At 60.7% G+C, this 26,940-nt stretch overlaps 2 protein-coding genes across 6 annotated transcripts in view; one reads left to right on the top strand and one right to left on the bottom strand.

The window, feature by feature from the left end:
- The first annotated feature begins 13,909 nt into the window (after positions 1-13,909).
- OSBPL2 (oxysterol binding protein like 2) overlaps positions 13,910-26,940 on the top strand; it is a 41,710-nt gene continuing 28,679 nt past the window's right edge. For 2 of the 5 annotated variants that reach the window (XM_055300304.1, XM_055300267.1), the window contains exon 1: positions 13,910-13,999. The gene's annotated coding sequence lies outside the window, so the exon portion shown is untranslated. Of the gene's footprint in view, positions 14,000-16,055; positions 16,176-19,618; positions 19,638-24,203; positions 24,310-26,940 lie in introns of those variants that run through there. The other 3 variants (XM_055300277.1, XM_055300285.1, XM_055300295.1) reach the window with 3 other exon arrangements.
- LOC129496465 (uncharacterized) lies at positions 17,697-22,021 on the bottom strand. Its single transcript, XM_055304592.1, has 3 exons — positions 21,933-22,021; positions 19,907-20,450; positions 17,697-19,522 (listed from the first exon to the last, which is right to left on the bottom strand). The coding sequence occupies exons 1-3, from the start codon at positions 22,019-22,021 to the stop codon at positions 19,133-19,135; spliced, it is 1,023 nt and encodes a 340-aa protein (XP_055160567.1). The 3' UTR covers positions 17,697-19,132.

The following is a 26,940-nucleotide window of genomic DNA, read 5'->3' as shown; positions in this document are numbered from 1 at the left end:
GCTTATCGTACAAGGTGGAGGGCCAGGCCAAGGGCAAGTGTGCGTAGAGGGCAGCCCCTCTGAAGTCTCTGTGAACCTGGCCACGGTTGTCCTTGTGGCCGGGAGTATTCTAGAGCCTTCCCTGGAGGTCTTTGGCCCCACAGCAGCTGGAGGGTGCATGGACTCAGTTCAGACCCTGGCACGGGGGGGCCAGCTGTATCACCCAAAGGAGTTCTGTTTTTTGAGTGTGGAGATCTTCCTTGGTAAGTTGAGGCCATCAGGAGATGGAAGGCCAGGGGGACCAAGTTTGAGGGTGACCATGGCCAAGGCTGGTGAGCGCCTCCTACTGGCATTTACATGCATGACCTCATTAACTCCCATCTGCCCTCAAAGGTGGGTGGGTAGGCTCCGAGGTCCCTTTGTAGAGCAGAGAAGCCACCTACCCGAGGTCACATGAGGCCACAGGCCCCTCACTCAATGGCCACACTCTTGGTCCAGCTCTAAGGTCAAGGCCCCTGAGGCCAGCCTTGACGTTGGCTGGACACATGCCTGATGTCCCCTGAGCTGGGCCCAACTTGGCCAAGGTAGTTTGGGGTGAATGAGGCAGGTCACCGTATGGCTCTCACAGGATATCTTGCCGTGGGGGCTCTGTCCCAAGAAGTGAGTACCCAGGTGCCTGGATGGCAGAGAACTTCCAAGACGCTGGGAAAGGCTGGCAAGGGCTGGGGACAAGCGTGTCCCTACTCCGGGCTCACCATGGCCCTTGCAGAGTGGCTCGGGGCCCCAGTATCCATATTTGTTGAAACAGCTGGCATTTGACGTGCCCAATGTCCACTCCAACGAAGAGACCATTGAGCAAACGCCACATCCACGCAAACTCTAAGCAGATTAGCAAAACCAGATCCCCTGCAAACCCCTCACATAGGAGGTAGTTCACCACTGATGGGCTGACTTGTTCATTCATCCACTCGACAAGGTTTTGCTGAGCACCTAGGAGATGTCAGGCACTATACCAAGCTGTCCTAATGGAGGGAGGCCGGCCCCACACAGGATGCTCCTGCGTGCGTCCGACAGTTGTCAGAAATGAAGCAAGGCGGGGGTGGAGAGTGTTGCACCCCCAGCTCTGGGGGTGCCACCCAGCTCTCCTTTCGAGAGAGTGTGGTGCAGGGGCAATACTGTTTGGATCCGCTGCTGACTCGGAGCTGAGGTGAGTCCCACGCCTTCCCGATGGGTGGGGCTCCTGGCAGCGGGTGGGACATGTTGTGTGAGCCAGAACATGGCCCAGATGAGAACATCTAGATTCGGTGGCCAAATCGGAGGCTGGCCGGGACCTGACCCATCAGGGTCAGAGGTGGAGACAAGGGCTCTGGGCTGCAGCCATGGGGATGGTCGAGTGACTGTGGGCCCCGATGTGAAGGGTCTTGTATCCCCAGAAGTGGCGTGACAGCACCGAGAAGTCACATCAGAGGCCATGTGTGGGCCAGGAGCATGGATTCCCGCCAGTCCAGGACCCCCCGGCTCCTGCCACCTCCCAGTGTGTGACCTGCCAGCAACAGAGACCGAGGCTGAGCCCCCAAATAGCACGTTCTTTGTGGATTACAAATTGGCACCTGGCGGTGGGCGGGCTACGTTGGGCCCCCTCTGCACCGGAGGGTCTTCACAAACCTGCCCAGGTGTAGGCTTGTCCCCATGACCCAGGGCCTCACACAAGCCCGGTCCAGGCAAGGGAAGCCCGCCCAGCATGGCACCCAGCCCGGGACCTCCTCCCAGCCCGGGCCCCACTGGCTGCATTGCGCGCTGCACCATCGCTTCACAGGGCACGGGGACAGCAGGGCAATGCCCGCGAGGATGGGCGCTGCCCCCAGGACGCAGCCTAGTGCATTGGAGGGTTTTACACGGCGCTGCATTTCCAACGGGAGAAGAATGAGCGCGTGAACCTAGGGGCCCCCTGAGGAATTCGTGCCCCCCGGGCTCTGCGGGGTTCCAGGTCCCTCCCCCAAGGGCCCACTCTCAGCGGCAGACACGTGGAGAGCCCACTGGACTCAGCATCCACTGCCCGGGGAGCAGCAGACGGTCGGCAGGAGGACTTGGGGCTGCTGGTACTCCGAGCAGCTGGGGGACACGTGTGGAACTCAGGGCCCTCTGGCGCTGTGGTGCCCCCCGCGGGCCTGCGATGTGCCCGCACGGTGCTGCCACCCGGCCTGAGAAGGCGCGGTGACCAGGGCTCAGCCCCTCCGGAATGAGGATCGGCTCACACCCCCAGGGCCCCCCCCCAGGCCTGCAGAGGTGACAGCAGAGGGTAAGAGCAGAGGGGAGGAGGGGAGGGATGAGCCCCTGCTGAGCCCCGACAGTGGCTGTGATGCTGGGGCTGGTGTGCCTCCCCCCTTGGGGTTCCCCCTGGGAAGGGCAGCTGGGGAGCCCCAGACGAGGTCCCTGGTGCAGGGGAGACGACCAGCAGCACTCGGAGGGGTGCCACTCAGCTGTCCCTGCCCCAGAGAACCGAGGAGGGCAGGGCGGTGTCACAGCCCCGGCTGCTGCAACAGCGGGGACTCTAGGACAGCCTGGCGCTGGGCTCCGTGGGCGGCTGGGCTGCTGGGGTGGCCAGGTCTGCACCCTGTCCTGTGGCCCGCGCTGCAGTCTGGGAGCCCCTCACCTGCTCCCGTTCCCCATCTTTCATGGGTGTCCCCACTCATCTCACGACCCTGAGTCCCATCTCTGTGTCTGCTCCCTGGAGGACACAGGTCAACGCAGGCCAGGTTCCAACTGGGAGAGGGCGGCCAGTGAGTCTCCACCGAGAAGGGGACACGGAAGTGAAGACCCACGGGAGGGGGCAGGGAGGTCGCCGCTGGGTGGACGTCTGGACGGAACAGTGTCCTGGGCAGAGGGGCTGCAGGAGTATGGGACAGGGAGTGGGAGCTGGGGACAGGGAGTGGGAGCTGGGGACTGGGGACAGGGAGTAGGAGCTGGGGACAGGGAGTGGGAGCTGGGGACAGGGAGTGGGAACTGGGGACAGGGAGTGGGAGCTGGGGACAGGGAGTGGGAGCCCGTGTCTGCGGCTGGAGCCCAGAGAGGGGAGGGTGTGGGGAGAGGCACATGTGCCGCCCAGGATGGTGCTGGGGGACACCGTGGTGGCACCCACCCCTGCTTCGGTGCAGAGGGCGTCCGGCGAGTTGAGGGCAGAGGCCAAGGGGCAGGGGTGGGGAGGCTGCAGTCCTCCAGGCGAGGCGGTGGAGGCCGGCCGGGCGGCAGCGGAGCGGGGAGACCTGGCCGGATTCTGGGCGCCTTAGGCAGCTGCCCCACGAGGTGTGTGACAGAAAGGCCGAGGTCAAGGCTGACGTCAGGTCTTGGGTTCTGGTGGCTTGGAGGAGGGCGCGCAGCAGTGTGTGGGGGTGTGCAGGAAGAGCAGGCTGGGTGTGGTGGGGTGCTCTGACACCCGGCTGTGCCCCCGCTCCGGGCATCTGGAGGAGAGGTCCTCAGCCCCCTCGCCCGCCCGGCCCCAGCCCCGACCCTGCAGCCTGGCCCCGCGGCAGCCCGCCCGCCCCTCCTGAGTCTCGGGGTCAGAGGAGCTCCGTGCTGGGGAAACAAAGTTGGGTGCTGTCGGCGTCACACCAGCAGGACGCTGTCCCTTGTGTCCTGTGCTGTCACGGGGCAGCCGGCTCTGCCATTAGCCACCCTCGCTGTGCTAGAAAACCCTTTCTCCTTCAACCAACTGCGTGCCCGGCGCTGTTCCTGCAGAGCTCGGCCCCGCGCGGGACGCGGCCCACTAATGAGGAATAATGAGCGAGCAGAGCCGCCGAGGTCCAGCTGCAGGGCAGTTGTCCTGCTAGTTCCGGCCCAGGCACATTTGCCAGCGCGCTTGTCAGGGCTCTGGGTCCGGTGCTGTGACACGTCTTCAGAGGAGCCACTGCTGTTTGCTTTCTCCTCCCGCAGGAGCTCATTTGAATATGGGAATGCAGATTTTTCTTTTTTTGTTCCTTGTCTTTTTTTTTTTTTTCCTGGTGACATTCTGAGCCAGCTCCTAGTGCGTCCTGATGAGTTCAGGGCCCGGGTGTGATCAGAGGGTGGCTCTGGAGGCCACCAATTTGGAATAAATGCTGAGTCTGATTTCCCTCCCTTTAGGGACAGAGCTGAATTGGGCCCAGGTGGCAGGAAGGAGAGAGAGGACAGGAGAACCAGGGATTGTAGCTGCTGTAGTTTGGCTGCAGATGACAAAACCAGCTCAGAAAGGACGAAGGGAAAGGGGTGTTTATTGTTGCCTGTGATTGAAAAGTCCAGAGAGTAGGATTCAGACACAGCTGTATCCAGGAGCTCAGCAAACACCTGCTTCTGTCCATCCATCCCTTCTGTGTATTCACTATTCCCAGCAGGCGGTGTCTCCCTGAGATCTCGCCCCGCTCAGGCTGCCGTCCTGTGCGCTCATTCACTCCGCGGGACCGAGGAGGGGCTGCCCACAGAAGCCCAGAAGGAGCCCCACTGGCCTGGCCCCGGGCAGCCTCGGCGGTAGCGCCTGACCTCGCAGCAGCTTGGGTCGGCACGGTTGGAACCCCGCCCCTGTGGACGGTAGAGGAAGAATGGGAGGGAAGCATGGTGGGCAGGGAAGTGAAGTCGCCCCCTGCAGCTGCCCCGGGGTTGGGGGTTGGGGGCCGGGGGCCAGAGGGTGCCTCGGGCTCTTCCCCCAGTAGGGCCCCTGTCGCCAGTGCCCAAGGAGCCCAGGCGTGGTCCTGGAGGCAGGTGGGCCCCAAGAGCTCAGTGGGAGGCCCCCAGAGACCAAGCCCCTGGAGGGTTGGGGTCCTCGGCGGCAGCTGGGACCAGAGACGGAGCCTTCTCCCCGGGCACCGGGCATCGGCTGTGCGCACAGGGCGCAGACGGAGAAGAGGGAGCAGGGCCGTGAGGTGAGGGTGGCTCCGCTCCAGCAGCCCCAGCAGACCACGCAGAGCCGGGCAGGCCTGCTCTGGGGACGCCTCCGGCTCGGCCTGCGGCCCTTCCTGGCCTACTTCTTGCTTGTCTGCAGCCTGCGCTGCCCGCTGAGGGGCTGGGCCACCCCAGCCTGCAGCCCGGTCAGCCGCCCCCGAGCCCCTCCTGCCTCAGCCTTCCTGGGGAGCCCCCTGCAGGGCCTTGGTCTCCCCTGGGGGAGCAGAGAAGCCGAGGGCGTGAGGACGTGCACATGCAGATGTTCAGAGGCTGCAGAGAAGCCAGCGGGTGTGCAGGGCTGGAGGGAGCAGGACCCGACCTGGGCCCTGAAATGTCCTCACCGTGAGCTCTTTCCTCCGAGGATGCAGCCTGGGTGGATATCAGACACGACCGAAGGGTAACGTCAGGAGGGCTCCCTGGAGGGGGTGCAGCCCGGAAGAGGTGGTCCTGGGGGCGTGTGGATGGCTGAGGGCAGAGGGGTGACAAACGCTCTCCTCTGAGGAGAGGGGCGCCCCACCTCCCAGGGAGGTGTCTGGATGTGCCCACCTCCCCGGGCTGGCTCGTAAGTAGCTGCCGAACCTGTGCAGGTTCCCTCTGGGGGCAAAAAAGGAATAAGTGGTGGAGAAAATAGAAAACATGACTCAGACCGCGTCCACTGCGCCTCCTCTGGGGCCCTGGGTCGGGCTCCCCGTGGGCTGGCGTGGGGCCTTGGGACAGTCTGGAGGGCTCTGAATACGAATCTGGCCCCAAGAGTATTGGGCGAGGCCTCCGTGGTCGTGACCCAGCACAGGTCACACAGGCCACAGGTCATCTGGGCCTGGGGACCTGGACCAAGCACGCGCCACGACTCCGCAGCCAGCGCCGCCCCAGGGCCTTTGGACCGGAGCTCACTCCATCAGGCCCCAGTGGCAAACGTCAACCCCTGGGGTCGTCGGCTCGACAAAGGTGGGATCGCCGCTCTGACCCCGGTCCCGGCTCCGGGCCTGTGCAGTGGCCAGTGTGGGGGAGTGTGCTGGGATGGTGCCCCGGGTTGTCTCCTGCGGCGGCAGCAGCACCCCAACCCCGGAGCTCCCTGCCCAGGACCTGCCCCCGCCCCGCCCTGAGCCATGCCCTTGTCTGGCCTGCTGGCTGGCAGCTGGTCACTTGCTGGCTGCCGCCTGCCTGTCCTGGCGGGAGCGTGGCTCTGCTCCACTCTCTCTGCCCAGCAGCGCCACCCTTGCAGCGCATCAGGTCCTGCCGCGGCATCTGGGGCTGACCGTCCCCCCCGGCCCCCCACTGTCCTGTCCTGTGACGATCAGGTGGGGGGGGGCTGGTGACTGCGGCCCATCTGCAGACCCTGGGCCTGGGGTTCACGGCTGGGCGGGCGGGGCTGGCACCTGCGCTGCACATGTTTCCCCGGAGGGCACAGCTGAGGTCAGCAGGTGCGGGGGGCGGACAGGGTGACCCCTGGCCTGGGCCCTGGGGCTCTGGGGCCACTTCCCCTGACTGGCTGCTGCCCTGCTCCCCTCGAGGGGTGAGGCTGAGAGGCCCAGGGTCCCCATGTTGGGGTCCCCTTGTCAGGGTCCCCTGAGCACAGCCTGGCCCTGGAACCTAAAGCCTGGCCAAGCTGCTGTTCCCACCCCCCGGCCCCATCACCTCCCTGTATGGGTCCCCAGGCCGCCCTCCGAGCCTGAAGCCTTCAGGGTCAATCTGGCCCCTCGTCTTTTTTTTTTTTTTTTTTAAGATTTTATGTATTTATTCATGATAGAGAGAGAGAGGCAGAGACACAGGCAGAGGGAGAAGCTGGCTCCACGCAGGGAGCCCGGGCTCAGGCCCTGGGCCAAAGGCAGGCGCTAAACCGCTGGGCCCCCCGAGTGCCCCTGCCCCTCGTCTTGCCTCTGCTATTCCCAGACCACTGACGGGGCCCCGAGGACGTGTGTCTACATGCGCACGTGCAGGGGTGGCATGAGCACAGTCTCCCCTGCAGCAAACCTGACCCTGTGCGGAGCCCTGCGCCCCACTTCCCTCCTGAGCCACCGTTCGGGGAGCCCCATTGGGCCTGAGGGGGTGCCCACACTGCCTGGAGCCTGCCTGGCAAGGCCCCCAGGAAGACACCGAGTGCGCCAGCCCTGCACCGGCTGGGGGAGCCAGGTCCAGGTAACGAGGTCCCTGCGGGACACTGGTTCCAACACCCGTGCCACCAAGGCTACCAGCGGAAAGCGCCTGAGCCGGCTGTGAGCCACGACAACGGCCCGTCCCCAGACCCAGGCCAGGGACTTGCCTTCTGTGGGGGTCCAGCAGGGCCACCTGCCCTCTTCCCCCCACCCCTGCCCTCTCCGCCCCCCTGCCACTGCCCTCTCTCCCTACCCGCCCCTGCCCTCTCCCTGCTCCCTGCCCCTGCCCTCTCCAGCCCCCTGCCCCTGCCCTCTCATAACCTCTGCATAATCATCTCACATTTTCTAAATTTGCTCTGCTGATGTAGGCAGAGCCGGACACAGGCATGTGGTGAGTAACAGCCCTTCCCTGGCTCTAGTTTCCCATCTGTACAATGGTGCAATATGGATAAACCGGTGGCTAAGACCTCCTGAAACCGGGGGCTCCCGGGAACCTATCCCTGGGGCCTCGTCTGTGCACCACCCAAGAGGCTGGCCCAGCCTGGGTGCCCCGATGGGCAGAGCAGGGCTCCAGGGGCCCGGGTCCCTGTGTGGAGCAGGCGTGGGGACTTCCCATCAGAGCCTGGGTGCCCAGCGCCGGGCTCGGCCCCGCTCCCCGCTCCCCACACAACACACAGCCCGTGACCCAGCCCGGGGCTGCCTGATGGTCTCCAAGTGATGCCGTGAGGTCCAGGTCCCACCAGGTGCCCTGCCTGGGGCAAGGGACGGGGTCAGCCTGCAGGCCGAGCTCCCTCGGGAGGCTACGGGCTGCTCCTAGGCGCGGGGCGGATGCTGGGGACAGCGCCAGCTGCTCAGCTCGGGGGCGACGCCCGTGCCCTCTGCCTCCACAGGTGATTTCGCGCACCCTGGTCTCCTCTGGGTGCCGCTAAGGCCCGAAGAACAGGCGCAGAGGGACCCCCTGTTCACAAGCGGCACGGGCTCCATCCGAAGCCCCAGCTATCCGCCCGGACCACCTGCACCCCCCTCCTGCCAGCATCGGGGCATTTACTGAGCATCTACTGTGTGTGGCGGGGCTAGGAGCCCGGCAAGCAGTGTGACCCCTGAGGCCGGGGAGCGGGTGCGGGCGCGGCTTGGGCTCTGGTGGTGCCGGGGCTGTGGGACCCCTGGGCGGACCGCCTTCCCGACCTGGGGCAGCTCTGCCAAAGCACCTGGCAAGTCGCTGCTCACCGGGGGCCTTCGCCTCTTCCCCAGAACAAACCGGGCCTGCTCGCCCAGACTGCCACCCCACCGGGCGTGGGGGTGGGGGGGACAGAGCTACCCAGCTGGCTGCGCGCAACTCCCACAGCCCCGAAACCGAAGGGCAGCACCCCGTGCGCTCTGGTTTCTCTACTGAGCCCCCAGTTAGGGTAGCTGCCGGGTCTGTGGGCCCTGGTGCGAAGTACAAATACATCCCCCCGCCCCGAAATGAAGAATGTCAAGGTGGCAACTGCAGAGCAGTGAGTCGGGGACGGAGCCTCACGTGACTGCAGGATTGTACACCTGTGAACCATGATGCCCCGCCCCCTCCGGGCACCCGCTGGCCTGCTAGGGCCACCGCCTGGCCCTCCAGAGTGAGGTGCCTGGCACATGGGTGCTGGCTGTGGCCTCCTCTCCTCCTGGGGACGGCATGGGGGGAGCACGCTGACCCCCGAGAGAGCCCCAGATGCCCCAGCGTTTCCTACCCAACCCCCAACCCCACCTGCTGGAGCAAGAGGGTGGTGGGGGGAACGTTGGCGGCACCCCATCCCCCAGGCTGCTCAAGCACTGGCCCTCTCACCCCCCCCAGCCGGCAGCTCCCCTGACAAGGCCTCAGCAGCCCAAGCTGCCCTCCCCCTGCTTTTGCTCATCTTACTGCTTCCCACACAGCAGGTGCTCCTCGGTCCTGCCCCAGGTCAGGGCGCAGCAGGAAGGGGCAGCACTTGGGCGTCCGGGGACAATGCTGAGCGACCGCCAGGCACAGGGCACAACCCGTGTGCAGGGCGTCGGGGGCTGGCGCCCAGAGCTCTCCCTTGGGTCCGGTGCTGCCCCTTCGTCCCAGATCCCATCCCAGGCGGGATGCCCATGCCTCTGCCCCTGCGCTGGCTGGAGCTGGAGGAGACCCGGGTGGACTCAGGGGTCTCCCTTCAGAGAGGCCAGCAGGCAGGTCCTCTGACAAGTGCCTGCCCATAATCCTCTCCCCCGGGTCCTCTATTTTGTTCAGGCTGGCAATGCACTCAGCTTGAAATGCTGTCCCACCAAGAATGCCATGGGATGCGGTTCTGGCCGGTGGGACGTGAGCGCACGTGCCTGGTGCTGTCAGGGACAGATCCTCAAAGGGAGCTGACTCACCTGGCAGGCAGGGCCGCATTTCTCTGCTTCCTCTCTCTCTGCCTCCTTCCTCCTGGCCAAGTATGCATGAGATGGCTGGAGTGCCAGCAGTCATCTTGGGCCATGAGGTGAATGTGAGGATGGAGCAGCTTGTTCTGGAAAAGTGGCACAACAGGATAGAAAGTAGGTCCTTGATGATGCAAGGCCCCCTGCCAGCCCTGGACAGCCTGCGCTTGTGTCATGTGAGACAAAAGTACATTTCTATCTTGTGGAAGGCTCTATTATTCTGAGTTGCTATATATGCAGCTGCAACTAATCCTGAAGGGCAGGCAGCCAAGTTGGTCCGAATGTCCCCCCAGCAAGGTAGGAGGTCACTCCAGGATTGTGTGAGACACTATATGGGAAAAAGTTTCCCAGTTCCAATGAATCCCGGGGCTGCGGCTGGGCCTTCTGTCTCTGGGAGGCTCACACCGACACCGGAACGAGAAGGGCCCGGGATGCCCTGCGTTTGTTGGCTTCATTTAAATGGTTGTCCCAAACCTACCGGACCCTGGAACCCTTTGCTCCAGGAACACCTGCTAGAAGTCAGAAAGGCCTCAGGATCCCGTGGCACCTGGTTGGGGAAGGTGCACTCGCAGATGCTCAGCCCACCGCTGGGCACACAATAAGTGCTCAATAAATGTTCAGGCTGCCACTAAAGCTGCAAATGGGGCCCGTGTCAACTCTACGAGCACGGAAGTCAGGGCCCCACCTGCCCCCTCAGGCCCGCCTGTTCTGGGGCTCCCACCTCGGCCCCGGCGGCGGCCCACGCCTGCCCACTCCGTCCTGGGGCCCACGGAGCTCAGGGCCGCCCTCCTGCCCCGGAGCCAGAGCCGGGCCAGGCCGCTGCTCACTCAGGCGGGGCCGCGGGGCCAGCGGAGGCGGAGCAGCCGTGAGGAAGCCGCGGGGTAAAAAGTTGATAAAGAGAAATGCATTTCTTTTTCTTTTGGGAGAATTCAACGGGTGCAGATTGCTCAGGTCCCAAAGCCATGGGGAAAAAAAAGAAAAAGCCCTTTGCCGCTGCTATTGATAACTTGTCTCTCTTCACGTGGTGGGTTCAAAACTAAAAATACTCTCCTCCGACGATGGGGAAGCCGAGTGCTGTCACGTTGCAGAGGAGATGAGAAAGTTGCATGGGGAAGGCTCCGCTTGGGCCACGTGAGGGCCGGGCTGGGCCTTGGTGGCCAGCGCTCTCAGGCCGCCGAGGCTGCATCCCTGCGCCCCGAGAGGAGTCCCCTGCATTCCGCGGTCGAGAGTGGAGAGTGGCCTCTCCAAAGGCCTGGGGAGTGGGGGTGCAGGGAAAGGACTGAGCTCGGGCCGCACCCCCGCAGGGCAAAGGCCAGGCCGGCCACGCGCGGCGCCCAGCACCCCTGGGCACCCAGCACCCTTGGGCACCCAGCCGTGTCGGGCTACCGGGGCAGCTCTGGCTGTGGCCCTGTCCTGTACGGGACAGGTGGCTCCACTCCCTGAGCCTCAGAGTCCCTCACCTCTGGTCTGCCTCCGCCAGGTGAGAGATGGAAGGAGGACGAGGCTCATGCTTCCCGAGGGCAAAGCAAGGGCATGTGTTCCCACACAGCTGGGGCTCTGGCCCCAGCACACCAGGCTTCGTGCCCACGGGGCTCGTGGGTCATGGTATCAGTTGATCCCCATGCGAGTTGCGACGGGGAGGATCCAATTCTGGGGCGGTGAGTGACAGGCAGACGTGACCATAGGGTCTGCCCTTGGGCCTGGCCGGGTCTGAGAGCAGTTCCTGTGGGAGCAGACACCCCGAAAGTTATCTCCTAGCCCAGCACTTCTCAAAGCCCTGAGAGCACACTTGTGGATGGACCCCCTCCAGAGAGGACTCCCCAGGCCTTCGTGCTCCGGACGCAGGAGACTCCGACCAGCCCCCTCCACCAGGCAGGGAATGAGTCAGTTGATGTCATGACCCACGAACCCCCCAGAGGTCCCAGCCACCCAGGAACACCTGAGCGTCTTATTCAGGTGCAGACTCCAGGCGGAGAGGTCTGGGCAGGCCCCTGGCTTTCCGACAAGCTCCTGGACCTCTGCTGCCTGACCACGCGGTGCCTGGGCCACTTCCTCACTGCAGGCCTGAGGGGAGTCACTTTCCCTGCCTGAGGCTCAGTCTGCTCATCTGCACCGTGGAGAGGACACCCGGTATCTACTTGATTGGCTGGTGCACACGTGCAGCTGGACGAGACCCGGAAGCCACTGCGCCCTGGAGAAGGCCAGCTGTTGTCACCACCACCATCGCTGCATGGCCCCAAAGGCCCTGTCTCCTCTCCTGCTGCTGTCTTCCATTTCATTCTTAGAGAATTTTCCCTCTGGAATCAGCCTCTTGACCTAGTGAAGATCATGAAAACTGCTCCTGATTGCGTCCCATGCACCGCCTTCAGCCATCAACCGAGAGGGGATCCCCCCTCAATCTTGGCCACGACGACCAGGAAGGATCGGTGGCTGGTCCTTGGAGTTCCATTTATTGCATCTGCTAAAAGGGGGTGAACTGATATTTCAGCTACAGGACCCACTTGGGGTCAGACCCTACCCAACCCCAAGGCCAGCGGAGAGGTGGTCGAGCTCCGCCCCGGGTGGTCCGTGGGCAGACGGGAGACTCTCCAGTCTCTCCTCTTGTGCTGCACTCGCCCCAGAGGTCATGGCTGAGGGGTGGGCCAGTAGGTTGAACCCCTCGGGGCATGTCCTTTGCATTAGGTCAGAGTCTTGGAGACTCGTCAGGGTGACCCATGGTGGTTTCGGGACCCTGTGCTGGACTTGGGCCAGGCCCACAAGGGAAGCTTTGGAGCATCTCCATGGCAACAGGCCTTGTCCTTGTCCTGGCTTGGGGGCCTGAACACACCTCCCTCGCCTGCTGGGGTCGGTTTCTTCAGGGGTAACCATGGCAACGCCTTTGTTTCTGAGGCCTGGCCCCACCCCCTCCCGGTTTCTCTCTACAGCAGAGGTTGGGAGAGCTCCTTTTCAGTCCCAGCACGCCAGCCGCACCGCTGACAAGGCCCACCAGTGAGCTGGGCCAGCCTCTAGGACGGGGGAGGACAGGCTTTCTGTGCCCAGAAATGCAGCCTGCCTCCCTCCAGGGACCCCATCCACTCCCTCATGCCCTCATCTTTAGGGGGCAGCCAAGACCTGCTGCCCCTGCCCTCAGGGCACCCTTGGTCCCGCCGGGGGCAACCTGTCAGTCCCTCCACCTTGCTAGAAATGAGGAATCACGTTCTGATGAGGGAGTGCAGAGGCTCCAAAGGGCCCGGCTTTGTGGAAGAGACACAATGAGCAGGACCCTTTCAATGTGCCACATGGGCATGAGGGCTCTATCAGTACTCTTGGGGTTGCAGGGCCCCAGGACTCCTTCAGGCTCACACAGGCTTAAGCAGAAAATACAGTAGCTCAGATAACTAAAAAGTCTAGGACAGAGCTTGCTTCAGGTGTAGCTGCTCCAGGTGACCCAGGATATCTGCTCTTGCTTCACTCCCTCCCCTCCCCGTGGCAAGATGCACAGTAGGAGTTGCAGACGGGCATCCCTGTCTTACCCAGCCCAGTTCTGGAGAGGTCTGTGGGTAGAGGGGAGACTCATGGGACTCACCCTTCCCTGTGGCCTGAGCTCTCTGACCCCCAGGGCTGACCCGCATTGGCCAGGACACCGTCTCCTGCTCACCCCTGAATCAGACCAGACGCCTGATTCAAATGGGATGAGCTTAGGAAAAAATCCGGTTTGCAAATCTGGGTGCTCAGAGATGTTACTAACTTGCCCCAAGCCACAAAGGTGATAAGGATGCAAGTCTGACTCCAGAGCTTCTAGGCTCAATCACGGAGCCCAGATCAGTGGGTTTTATTTAGTTATTTAAGATTTTATTTATTTATTCACGAGAGACACACAGAGAGAGGCAGAGACACAGGCAGAGGAAGAAGCGGGCTCCCTGCGGGGAGCTCGATCCCAGGACCCCGGGGTCACGACGCTCAACCCCTGAGCCCCCCAGGGCGCCCCATCAGTTTTAACCCGGGGAGTGAAGTGTCAGGGATGCAGCCAGAGGGTAAACCGGTGCCGGGTTTTGGCGAGCGATGAACGTTATGCCAAGGAGGGTGGACGCTGGGGAGCCCCGTAAGATGCCTGAGCTGAAGGAGCGCTTTGAGAGGCTGCCTCCCGCCTCCCGCCTCCGCCCGGGCCCGGCCTGGGAACCGCGGCCCCCGGCACCTGCCCGCCGAGCGCCCCCGCCACCTGACTCGCTGTTTGTAAACTCAACTCGCCCGGCCACGCCCCTTCCTCCCTCTCTCCCGCCCCCTTGGGGTCAATATCTGCATAACCCCGCCTCCCCCTGCTGTGACTGGCTGTTCGTGGCGTCACTCCTCCGTGTGGGCGGGACTCCCAAGGGGCGAAGAGGGTTGCCGCTCCGGGGACATGATTAGCATAGTCCCGCCTCCCGGCGCGGCCCTCGGGCCGGGCGCTGATTGGGCAGGCGGCGTCTGACGCTCTGGCGCCGGGCGCTGTGAGTGGCGGGCGCGGGCTGTCAGTCTGCCTGGCGGCCGGCCGCACTTCCGCCTCGGTGTCAGCGGGTCGCGGGCCTGCGGGGCGGGGGCGGGGTGGGCGGCGAGGCTCGGCCGGCACCGGAGGGACCGCGGTCCAGGTGAGCGGCCCGGGACCCGGCCCCGCGTCGGCGGGGCGCGGGCGGGCGGGAGGCGGCGGGGCCGGGCGGGGCCGGGCGCGGGGGAGGGGAGCCGGGCCCCGGGCGCAGCGCCCGCCCGCCGGCCCGGCCCCCGAGCCCCTCCGCTCCCTCGGCCCGACCCCCGCCCGCCCGCGGCCCGCGGCCCCCGGGAAACTCGGGAGGAAAGTTGGCGGCGGCGGCGGCGGGGGCGGGGGGCGGCGGCGGGGGGCGGGGGCGCGCGTCGCCGGGCAACTGCGGCGCCGGAAGCCGGGCGGGCGGGAGGCCGGGGCGCTGCGGGGCGGGGGGCGGGCCGCGCGGGCGACCACCTGTGCGAGGGCCCGCGCCGCGTCCCTCCGTCCGTCCGTCCGTCCGTGTGTCCGTGTGTCCGCCGCAGCTCGGCAGCCGCGCGCGCTCCTGGCCCGCTGGGCTGTCCCCCGACCTAGACGCGAGCTCGGGGCGCAGCGTGGGCCGTGGGGGGGCGGGAAGCGCGCCGGCCCGGTGCCCCCCCGGGCCCTGCTCACGGCTGCGATCCCGGGACCCCGAATGTCCGTCCGGGACCGGCTGGCGGCGGAGCCAGCAGCTGCAGCTTAGCCCCTTTCCGGGACTGCTGGGCGCATCTGGAGACCTGGCCTCGTTCAGTTCAGGGGGTCCCGGGGCGGCTGGGGCATGTGCCCTGTCTGCCTGCCGCCTGCGGCCTGAGCCCTGGGCCTGACCCCCGTGGCCTGAGCCCTGCAGCCTGACCCCTGGGACTGACCCCTGGGACTGACCCCTGAAGCCTGACCCCCACGGCCTGAGCCCTGGGCCTGACCCCTGCGGCCTGACCCCTGCTGCCTGAGCCCTGTGGCCTGAGCCCTGGGCCTGACCCCTGCGGCCTGACCCCTGCGGCCTGAGCCATGGGCCTGAGCCCTGCAGCCTGACCCCTGGAACTGACCCCCATGACCTGACCCTTGCTGCCTGAGCCCTGCGGCCTGAGCCCTGGGCCTGACCCCTGCAGCCTGAGCCCTGCAGCCTGACCCCTGCGGCCTGACCCCTGGGCTTGACCCCTGCAGCCTGACCCCTGTGGCCTGAGCCCCGCTGCCTGAGCCCTGGGCCTGACCCCCACGGCCTGACCCCTGGGCCTGAGCCCTGCAGCCTGACCCCTGGAACTGACCCCCATGACCTGACCCTTGCTGCCTGAGCCCTGCAGCCTGAGCCCTGGGCCTGACCCCTGCAGCCTGAGCCCTGCAGCCTGACCCCTGCGGCCTGACCCCTGGGCTTGACCCCTGCAGCCTGACCCCTGTGGCCTGAGCCCTGCTGCCTGAGCCCTGGGCCTGACCCCCACGGCCTGAGCCCTGGGCTTGACCCCTGTGGCTTGACCCCTGTGGCCTGAGCCCCGCAGCCTGACCCCTGCGGCCTGAGCCCCGCAGCCTGACCCCTGCGGCCTGAGCCCTGCAGCCTGAGCCCTGGGTCTGACCCCCGCAGCCTGACCCCTGCTGCCTGAACCCTGCGACCTGAGCCCTGGGCCTGACCCCTGCTGCCTGAGCCCTGTGACCTGAGCCCTGGGCCTGACTCCTGCAGCCTGAGCCCCGCAGCCTGACCCCTGTGGCCTGGCCCCTGTGGCTGCGTGGGGATGGTGGGAGGACATAGCCCTGGGCGGCAGGGGGGACCCAGGTCCTCGTGGCTAATGCTGGGCAGCAGGGTGGGAGGCCCTTCCTGACTTTTGTCCCCCTGGCCAGAGTTGCGTGCACTGTGACTTATGTCATTTACCTGCAGGGCTGATGAGCAGATAATCCCGTGTCGGGCGGCCCCACCCCCGCCCCTGCACACAGTAGGCGCTCCAGATGGTTCCTTCGGTTCCTCTTGTTGCAGACAGGAACCTTCTGGGCTGTACTTCCTCCTTGTCCAGCACGGAGCCTGGCACGCTGTTGTCACTGAGAACATGACAGTGCATGGATGACTGAGTCTCCTTGGTAGAATTTGCTTTTCCTGTTTGCATCACGTATCCTCCTGTTAATAACAGCTCTTAACTCAGGTGGTGATAATATGTAACACTTGTTTTCCCAGGACTGCTGTGAGCACACTGCATTCACTTCACTCGTGTGGCGCCGACATCCTCAGGGTTCATGAGGAAGCTGAGGAGCAGAGATTAGGTGACTTACCCTCTGTCACACAGTAGTAGGTGAGGGAGCAGGGATTTGAACCCAAGCAGGCTGGGCTTCAGAGCTTACACTCTGAAATACCCTCCATATTGCCTCTTTAAACCAAAATTATTATTGACCGTCTCCTCTTCACGTCCTCTTTTGGAATATTCTAATTGCGCTGTGTTACTCTGTGTCGGAATTGTATTTCTTGCAGCATATCTATCTGATAGATGTTCATTTTTTTGTGAGCCCAAGTGTTTATAAAAACAATTTTATTTTTTCTAAAATGAAGGAATTCTCCATCTGGCTTATCCCAGATTTTGCAGAAATACTCTCCGTGCCGCCCTGCTCCTTGGTCAGCAGTGAGCCGGCTGAGGCTCACCGTGCAGAAGGCCGAGGTGGAGGAACAGGGTGATGACAGACACACACAAGTACGAGGCCGTGGCCGTGAGCTCAGCTCCGAGCAGACTTCCTGCGGTAGGGGGGTCACACTGCTGTGCCGTGTGACACTGATGAGCTGTACTATTGTCATGTCTTGCAGGTACCCCTTGTCTTTCACCCTCGTGCCCCTTAGCCGTGCCCTCTGCCGTCCAGGAAATGCTGGCCACCGAGTCTTGGACATGTACTTAAAGCTTACTCAACTCTTAGGATTTTATTACACCCAGCCCATCACAAAAGTGACATTTGGTTTCTCGGCGAGAAAGTTTTTGAAACCCGGACAGCCCCACGTGCTCCTGGTCAGCGCTGTGCTTTGCGCTGCGGGCGGGCACTGGGCTGAGTGTCTGGCACACATTGTCCAGCGTGTAGCTTAATTCTGAGCTTGGAGCACTGGTTTGTAGCTTATTGAGACTGAGAAGGAGTTAGCGTTCGAACACGGCTGATGAATAAAAACTACTTACGTCCTCAGACTTAGTATCTTAAGTGCTAGTTTGACGCTGTAAGCGCAGGTTCCATGTACAGTGATTGATGTGTGTCTCTGCTGTAAGTCTTGCTCTTTCCAAGTGTTTGGTGTTGCAGCACATGGCACTCGGATTGGGGTCAAGCCCTGACGCAGAAACATGGTGTGGGGTGCGGCCCATCCCCGCAGCTCTGCAACGTAATGGTGTGACAGGAGCCACCTAGACATGCCTGAGAACTCTATGGCGTTTCTTCCTTTTCTTTCCAAACCCAGAAAACTACTTGAGTTCCTCTGGCAGAATTTCAAATCACCGTTCGTTGAACTGGATCTTCAGGTTATACAGATACTGTAATCTTTGTGTTGAGCTAAACGGTGGAAGTAAGCCCGTACGGAGCACTGTCTTGGGGCACCTGGCCGGCTCAGTCGCTAGAGCGTGTGACTCGTGGGGTGATGAGTTCCAAGCCCCACGTTAGGTGGAGATTACTCTAACAAAAAAAATCTTTTTTTTTCCTTTTTTTTTTTTTAATTTTTATTTATGATAGTCAGAGAGAGAGAGAGAGAGAGAGGCAGAGACACAGGCAGAGGGAGAAGCAGGCTCCATGCACCGGGAGCCTGACGTGGGATTTGATCCCGGGTCTCCAGGATTGCGCCCTGGGTCAAAGGCAGGCGCCAAACCGCTGCGCCACCCAGGGATCCCTAACAAAAAAAATCTTAACAAAAAATAGAAAGGATTGTCTTGAAGAAGCAGGTGTTGGGAGACCCCGGCCTGCCGTGTGTCTTTGTGTCAAGGCAGTGCCTGCAAGGATTGTTTTGAGACAGACTCTGGGGTCAGTCCTGGCGGAGCTGGCCTGACGGAGTGGTAGGGGAGCAGGGGTCATGTGCCTGGTGCTCTTCTGGGCAGCATCCCACCAAGCCTGATGCTCTGTTCCAGGAACCCCAGGTCCCTGGGTGCCCGGGGTCTCAGGCTGTCCCCAGGGCTGAGGGCTGTCAGCAGTGGGAACCATCTGGGTGGACAGGCCTGTCTGACTGCCCATTTCATATCTTTACAAGGGGTTCAAAGGTGCTGAGTAAGGCTTGTTCCAAGCTTGTGCCAGGGTTCTTGGGAGAGAGCGTTGCGTACATGAGAATGGTCTGTAGGGAAGTGGTACTGAATCTAGATTCTAGAAAAAAACCATGGCAGCCACAGGGCAGGGATGGCTGTGTGCTTTACTGAACAAATGAAGACTGATCAGAGGCTGCTCATGAGAAAAGATGAGCCATGATCTGATACCTTGAGCCACCTGCGTGGCTGGAAGGTGCTACTGATGAAAACCAGGGGGACTATGTGAGTTCACGTCCAAACTGGACAGCTGTGGAGTGGAAAGAAGCACCAGGCAGATTGATGGTGGAGGCAGATGTAGTGAAGGCCCGCGGTCACTCTGCGGATGCTGGGGAGGGAGAGGATCGGGGCCATCTCGTCCCTGACCCTGTATGAGTTAGGTACCAAGCACTTGTAGTCCAGGAGTCGTTGGCCGGAGGTGGAGCAGGACAGGTCACGGGAGGGACAGAGGCAGGTGGGGTCCCCTGTGGTGCCAGCTCCCTGAGCGGTGCCGTGGGTTCTGTCTCTGCTGTGCCTGTGCTATGGGGTGAATGCTGATGCCTGTTGGGTTAGAAGGCTCCTGGCTTAACATCAAAGGGTTTTGAAACCTAGCTTCTCATCAGAAAAACCTAGGTAATTTTGTAAGAAATGTAGGTTCAAGGCCCAGCCCCAGATCTAGGGGATCTGGGCTTACAGGATGTGTGCGACTTGCTCCTGTTATTCTGATGCTCCTGGGGTGCTCACTGGTACTTGGGGCCCACGGTGGGGTCCTCGCTCAGTTTCGGATCAAGGGCCTTTTTGAAAACTTAGTGGAGAGTCCAAGTCACCTTCCTGAAGGGGAAAAAAAAAACACAAATGGAATTTTGCCATTTGTTTCTTTTTATTTATTTCTCATATTTGGGGGACTGGTTAGAAATTCATCCCTGAGACCCCTGTCCCCGGCACTGGTGCTCAGGAAGTACAGCTGGGAGTGCCTGGGATGGCTCTGATATTAGGAGGATAGACTCAGCACAGTGAAACTAGCCAGGGGCTGATCGGGTCGTACCTGGAGGTGACAGGGAAGGACACCGGATGGGAAAGGGCAGCAGGCATGGCAGACTGGACTGTGAGCATGGTTCTGGGCCCCCGTCACTGCTCCTGCGCTGTACCCAGCATGTCCTGGCCGTCCCACTGCCACCCGCTGGTCCAGGGTGTTTGGCTCTGTTGGTCGGAGACAGCCTGCCGTCGGGGCCTGCCGTCGGGGCCTGCTGTCGGGGTGCTGCCCAGGGATGCTCAGGGCCCCGCACCGCGCACCCGCTGGCGTGGTGGCTGCTCGCCGGTTTCCGTGAGCAGGGCCGTAGGCGTGGTCGGAGCTCCCTGTCCAGATCATCGTCACGCCTTCGCTCGGCTGCGAGCTGGGCCCCTTTTTTCTGTGTCACAGGATGATGAGGTGATTAAAACAAACGCGTGTGTGAAAGGACTTGCCGTCCTCCTGTGCACGCTTGGAGGCCCTCCGTGCTGGATTCGGAGCCCCCAGTCCTCGAGGTGCGTGACGGGTCCTGGCGCTCACCATTGAACCCTAAGCTGGTGGAGCCGGAGGCAGTTTGTCGGGAGGGGGGGTGCCCCACTCCCTTGGACTGAGCCGGCCCCCCCAGGCCCCAGCAGGAGGTGCGGCTCCCGCGCTGCTGGCCGCCCCGCCCGCTCCTGGGTCTGCCCTCTGCCTGCCCCCAAGGCCCCCCGGTTGGCAGGGGGAGCAGTAAGTAAGCCGCGACTAACACGAACATTCGTTTACATAGTGCGATAGGTTCGTTTACCTTCCTGAAGCCTAGAAGCGCTGTGCGTGGACGCCTCACCCCGGAAACCGGCTTGGCTGGCCTGGGGTGAGGCCGTGCCGTCCTGCGGGGCTGCTCCCTGGCGTGCTGGAAGGCAGAGCTCAAATCCGCCCAAATCCGCCCGCCGTGCGGGGCTGGGAGTTCGCGCAGGGTCAGGCAGCTGATGTCTGTGATGATTGCACACCCGGGGAGGCACACAGGGCCGCGCAGCTCCCTGTACCCCGAGACGGCACCTGGATGCACCTGGATGGAGCCACGTCTCACCCAGGTCTCCGGGAGCCGGGGCCGGAGGGTCAGCGCCCGCTCCTGCCCGTCTTCGCTGAGCCCCGGGTGTGAGAGGCGCCCCGTGGGTGCGAGGCCGACAGCCACGCGTAGCCCACCGTGTGGAGGAGGCCGTGTGTGCACGGCAGGTTGTGCACCTGGCTCCACCGCAGGCTCGGAGGGCTGCGGGAGTGGGCAGGCCTGGTCTTTCCCCAGCGGGTGGCAGCAGCACGTTTCAGTGAGGCGAGGGGAGCAGTCCAAGGTGCTTGGAAATCAGAACAAACAGCAGGCTGGCCCAGTGTCCTTACTGTGGCGCATCTGACAGGTGGGCCTTGGGAAGGCTGCTGCGCTGGGGCTGGCCCGTGGCTCCCGCCCCTCCCTGCTCTGCTGGCGCCTCCCTTCCACGGGACTCCCTCCCTGTGGCAGGACCACTGGAGAGCTTTCTAGGGCTGCGGCGCTCAGCATGAAAAGTGACCTATGGTCCCATGAGGCCCTGGAGCGCTGGGTCCGGGATGGATGCTTAAGCGGAAGGAATTCAGTTCATTTAGCATTGCATAAAAGTAAGCACTCCCTTGGGTACCTCAGCTACATTTCAGGTGCTCAGAGTCACCTGCAGCCAGTGGCTCCTGCGCCAGACCGAGCAGACGCGTCATCCCCAGCCCGGCTGGAGCTTCTGCCGCCGGGCTCTGGAGCCAGTGCAGGTTGAGTCCTTGTTTCCGTTAACTTGTGTTTTACGAAAGAAAGACACTGGGAACTGTGGCATGGTGGGTGTCAGTAGGGCGACAGTGTCTAGGCATCTAGGTGACAGGTGGGTCTAGAATGCTAACACATGAGTGACCACCAGGGCCATGTGGCCAGGGAGCACAGTCTGCCCACAGTGGTGGTGTTGGGGGCCGAGGTCTCGGGAGACACGGGGACAGGTGGCCCCCGGCCCTTCTCTGCTGCCTGGTGGAGAGAGGCGGCGGGCTGGGGCCACCGCAGGGCCGGCCTTCCCCTTGGGATATTAGCATCCTCCAGCGGCCTTGGTTTCACTCGTCCTGAACTTCTCCATCTCTGTCCTTGTGTTCTTTAGTTCCCACCCATGGCTAACTGTGACCCATCGTGTTTTGAAGTCTGGCTCACACTCGGAAGTGGCGGTGTTTCCTGTTCTGGGTGGGCCACGGTGGTAACGTTTCCACGTGGCTGGAGCACCTCTCCAGGGCTCTGACGGCCACGCTGCTCCCGGGAGGGAGGAGGGGCCCCGCGGGGATGCTGTGGAGACTCTGGTCTGCTCCATCACTAGCCGCCTGAGGTCAGCGTGTTCCCCGCATGGACGACGCGCAGGGGTGTCCAGAAATGTTTGGCCGTGACCTTAAGGGGCGCGGGGCGCCAAGAGCCTCTGATGCGCTGTGCTCCGGAAGGTGCGGCCTGTTTCCACGGGGCGCCAGCCCGGCGTCCCTGGGCTGCTCTCCTTGGGCCTCTGGGGTCTCCCTGGTGCCCCTTTAGGGAAGGCCTCTTCTGTGACTGCCCTGTGGGGGGGCTCCGGGGCAGCCGCTGGCGTCCTCTCCCCGCCCGGGATCCGCGCTCCGCACCCCGCACCCCGGCCCAGCTCACTGCCCGATGTCGTGGCCTCACGGCGCTTCCGTGGCGTTTCCGTGCCAGTGAGCCAGGGACTTTCTGCTCCGTGACTTTGAACAGTTGGGAGGAGACACAGCCTCCGAAACCGGAGTGTGAGATGAGGTTTTGGGGTCCCTTCTTAGAATCCCACCTTTGGTAATAACGGGACCTTTTCCCTTTCAGCGTAACGCCGTCTGAGCGTAGCACCTGGTTGTGTTTGAGCTCCGTGCGTAGTCCCATATTTCTCGTCTGTACCGCCTGATTCTGTGTTTTTCCCAATTGTTAAAGTTCTGGGGGGATCTCTGGTGGCCCAGGGCGTGATCCTGGAGACCCGGAATCGAGTCCCTCATCCGGCTCCCTCCTGGAGCCTGCCTCTTCCTCTGCCTGTGTCTCTGCCTCTCTCTCTCTCTCTCTCTCTCTCTCTCTCTTTCTCTCATGAATGAATGAATACAATCTTAAAAAAAAAAGTCGTGGTAAAATATACATGACATAAAATTACCATCTTAACCATTTTTTTTTAAGATTGTATTTATTCATTCATGAGAGACAGAGAGAGGCAGAGACACAGGCAGAGGGAGAAGCAGGCTCCATGCAGGGAGCCCGATGCGGGACTCGATCCCAGGACCCCGGGGTCATGCCTTGAGCCGAAGGCAGACGCTCAGCTGCTGAGCCACCCGGGGATCCCATCTTAACCATTTTTTTTGAATTATTTATTTATTTATGATAGTCACACACAGAGAGAGAGAGAGAGGCAGAGACACAGGCAGAGGGAGAAGCAGGCTCCATGCACCGGGAGCCCGATGTGGGATTCGATCCCGGGTCTCCAGGATCGCGCCCTGGGCCAAAGGCAGGTGCTAAACTGCTGCGCCACCCAGGGATCCCCCATCTTAACCATTTTTTAAAAACACTATTTTATTTTTAAGTAGGCTCTATCCACATCATGGGGCTCAAACTCACAACTCTGAGCGCCAGAGTCACACGCTCTACCGACTGAGCTGGCGGGCACTCCCCACCTTAGCTACGTCTAAGCGTGGGTTCCATTCGTATGAAATCATTTATAACATGTGCACCCGTCATCACCACCCATCTCTGGCACTGTTTTCATCTTGTAAAATTGAAACTGTCCCCAGTAAACACTACCCCCTCCCCCAGCCCCTGGCAGCCACCCTCGTGCTATGAATTTGAACTCATGTAAGTGGAATCAGATTGTTTTTGTCCTTTCCTGGCTGGCATATTCCACTGAGCACAGTGCCCTTAAGGTTCGTTCTTGTGGTAGCAGGTGTCAGGTTTTCCCTCCTTTCCAAGGCTGAATAATAGTCCATTGTTCGTGTAGATCACATTTTGTTTGTCCGTTGGTCCCCCAGCAGACGCTGGGTTGCTTCCGTGTTTCAGCTATTGTGACTCATTCTGCTGTGAACATGGGTGTGCAAATAGGACCTTGAGGACCTTGCTCTCCATTCTTTTGGGCATGTACCCAAGGGGGAATTGCTGGGTCATATGGTAATTCTGTTTTTATTTCTTGAGGAACTGCCGTCCTTTCCTTACTCCTGATCTTAGAGGAAGAGCTTTCAGTTTTTCACCGTTGACTGTATTTGCTGTGTTGTGGTAAGGTCCTTCTGTTGCTCGTTTGTTAGTGTTTTTATCATGAAAGAGCGTTGAATTTTGTCAAGTGAATTTTGTGTAGCAGTTGAGATGATCGTGTGTTTTCCCGTCATTCTGTTGATGTGCATTTTATACCCATTTTCATACGTTGGCCCATCCTTGCATTCCAGGAGGAAATCCCACTTGGTGATGGTGTCTGGTCCTTTCAGTGTGTTCCTCTCATCAGTGTTTCGTTGAGGACCTTGGCCTCTATCCTTAGGGGATGTTGGGGAGCAGCTTTCTCTTCCTGTGGGGTCTTTATGTGGCCTTGCTTCAGGATCATGCTGAAGCTCGTAGAATGAGTTTGGAAATGTTCCCTCCTCTTCAGTTTTTTGGGAAAGTTTGAGAATTGGTGTTAGTTCTTCCTCAAGTGTTCAGTAGAATTCACCAGTGAAGCCATCAGGCCCAGGGCTTTTCTTCGCTGAGAGATATTTGATCACTGATTCAATCTCCTTACTAGTCAGAAGTTTTCTGTTTCTCTGTGAGTTGGTCTTGGTGGGTCTTGTGTTTCTGGAAGGCTGCCTGTTTAATCGACGGTATCCGGTTCGTTGGCGTGCCATCGCTCACGGCATCTCATACATTCCTGTGTGTTTACGTAGCGTCGGTAGTAACGTCCAATTGTAGTTGAGTATTCTCGCTTTTCTTCTTAGTCTACGTGGCTGTGGGTGACCAACTTTGTTGATCTTATCAGAGAACCAAGTTTTGGTTTCATTGATTTTCTCTGTTTTTCTATTCTTATTCCCTTCTTTCTGCTAATCTTGGTTTTTGTTCTTTTTGTTAGGTTGTAGAGTCAAGTTGTTGAATTGAGATTTTTCTCATTTTTTGATATTGATGTTGGTTCATCAAATTCTCCTCAGCACTGCTTTCGTGGCATCTCCTAAATTTGCGTAAGTTATTTTTTCATTTTCATTTGTTCCTGAGTATTTTCAAATTTCCCTTGTGATTTCTTCTTTGATCCCTTGCTTAAGGGCCCACCATTTAATTTCCACAGTTTTGTGAATATTCCAGTTTTCCTTCTGTTGCTGATTCCTAACTCATCGCTTTGTGGACAAAGGAGATGCCTTGTGCGAGGTCTATTTTGTAAAATCTATTGATATGTAATTTGTGGCCTAACATCCGCTCTCTGCTGGACACTGCGCGTGTGTGCTTGAGAACGTGTGTCTGCTGATGCTGTTGGGTGGTACGTTCTATGTGTCATAGATCTGCTTGCTCTGTGGTGTCAAGTTCTCTGTTTCCTCATTTACCTTCTGTCTGGTTGATGCTTGCCAATGCACTTTAGAATTATTAAATAGAATTTATATTATTTTGAACAATTTAAATTCAGAATTGATATTTAACTGCAAAAGTAGTGTTAGAGTTTTCATATTACCAGTGTCCTTTTCTTTCTTGTGAAGATCACACCTAGGTTGCCTTGTCTGTTTTTTATAGAGAAGTTCTCCTCTTTCGTAAATTGACTGTGAAGATTAACCTCTGGGTCCCTTAGGCAGCCACTTATTCCTATGTGAGTAGATCTGTTTTTCTAATAAAGTCATGCAGATGGATTTGAAAGACTTGAATGGTATTTGTACAAGTGTACTTGTATTTGTACAAGTGGTGGTGGGACATTTTGCATTTGGAGCCAGGGTTCTGGATGTACGCACGGCAGTCAGAGTGTACATCTTAACGAGAGCTGGAGGGGGCTCTTCTCAAGGGAGCGGGAAACTGGGAGGAATGGTGGGGTGTCCTGGGCTGGTGGCCCCCTGAAGAGGCTGGGAGTGAGGATTCAGGGCAGCCCGTGGCGGGAGGTCCCTACGTGAAGGGATCAAGACCTCTGCCTCCTCCCTTCTGTTCCCTCTGGGAGGCCAGGTCGGCGCCGTGGTATCGCGTTCAGACCCAAAGTCAGTGCAGAAGGAGGCCAGCTAAGATGTACAGGACAGGCTTAGTTTCCTGGGTTTTCTCTGCAGTTAAAAGAGGGGATAGTTGAACGGAAAGAGCTAATTAAAAAAAAAAAAAATCCTTTCCTGAAACACTGTCTTCATGGATGTCTTCTGAATGCACAGTAGAATCTGCGTGGAGGGCATACGCAGGAAGTACTAAGTGCTGCCTTGTCGTTGATGCTGTTTCTTGAACAGTTGACTTTCCGCACGTCCCTGTACCTTGGTAGGGGGCTGAGTTACCAAGCCTGAGTGTCCCTCAGTTCCGTAGCCTTCTTGCTGGGTAGGGGCGCTTTATGCACACGGCCCTTCACTCCCCTCTGCAGGGCGTTTTGGCAGGATTTGGGGGTAGCAGACCCGTGTCCAGGGCCCCAGGCTGCTCAGACGACCAAATGCTGCAGGGCCCAGGATGGTGGGGTTTCGGAGGGGTCGGGGAACTCTAATGTGAGGAGGTCAGGTGGGCAGGCAGGTCTGTGAAGGACCCCGGGCTGGAACGCTTGCAGAAGCCTGCCCCGCGGAGGCCTCCCAGAGCCCCCCAGGCCTGGCACCCAGTGGCAGGCAGCGGATGCTAGTGGAAGGCGTGAGGAGATCTCTGTGTGGTGCTGATGGCCTGTGGCAGTGGGGAGTTCCACGGCCCAGGCAAAATGAAGAGAACAGCTCTTCCAGGAATTCCCTCGAGACTGTTGGAATTAATTACTGAACTTGTGAAATGGGAGCCAGCCTGCGGGTGCTGTGCACATTTATCGTTGAGCTTGTGGATGTTCCTGTGGGGTTGGTGGGCGAGGCCTTCCCGGCAGGGCCCGCTCCTCGGGGTGGCCCGGCGCTCGGCCCGGCCTTCAGCGTTGTCCAGCCTGACATCTTAGACCCTCATTTTAAAGATTTCCATCCATTTTGATGGATTTACTTTTAAACTTAGGACTTCTGTTATGGGTGAGGAAGCATGTAAAAAGGGAAACATCATGGCTCCTAACGTCCCTCTTATCACGGGAGATTTTCCATGTGGGGGAAGGCAGGCGGCAGAGCATGAGGCCCCCCGTGTGCCTGCCCTGGCTCGGGCCGGCTCCCCCACCCGCTCCTTCCGTGTCACTTGGAGGAAGAGCCCAGATGTACCGTGTCCCGTCCACACGGACTACAGCTGCAGCTCTGCAGATAAGGCCCCCTGGGGAGAGCGCAGTCAGAACACCTGTGCCTTTTTTAAGACACATTTGACTTGAGGTTTAATTGACATGCAGTGGAGTCCCCGGATTTGAACTGTACAGTGCATTTTGACCTATGCATCCACCCGCGACACGGTCCCCTCGGTGAGGATCGTGAGCCGCACCTGGGTCCTGTGCCTGTCTGCCCCTCCCGTGGCTGGACGTGTGGCTGGCGGGCCGCGCACCCGGGGGGCCACCCTCCCGGTGCCCTCTCCAGCCTTTGTGATTTGCTGCCGAAGAAGCTGGAAGTCCTGCAGCCTTCCCCAGGGGAAGGATCCTGCCGTCCCTGTCATCGGGGCGGAGTGTGGCGTGTTTCTGTGTTGTCTGCGCGGCTTGAGTTTGGGGCATGACGGCGGAGGGGGGCACGCGGCGCCGCTGGCAGTGGGCAGCCACACGACGCGGTCCCTTG

The sequence above is a fragment of the Nyctereutes procyonoides genome, unplaced genomic scaffold (genome assembly GCF_905146905.1).
Source record: "Nyctereutes procyonoides isolate TBG_1078 unplaced genomic scaffold, NYPRO_anot_genome, whole genome shotgun sequence".
In the NCBI taxonomy this organism is placed as follows: domain Eukaryota; kingdom Metazoa; phylum Chordata; class Mammalia; order Carnivora; family Canidae; genus Nyctereutes; species Nyctereutes procyonoides.
The sequence above is the reverse complement of the archived record's forward strand: the minus strand, read 5'-3'. Positions and strand labels throughout refer to the sequence as shown.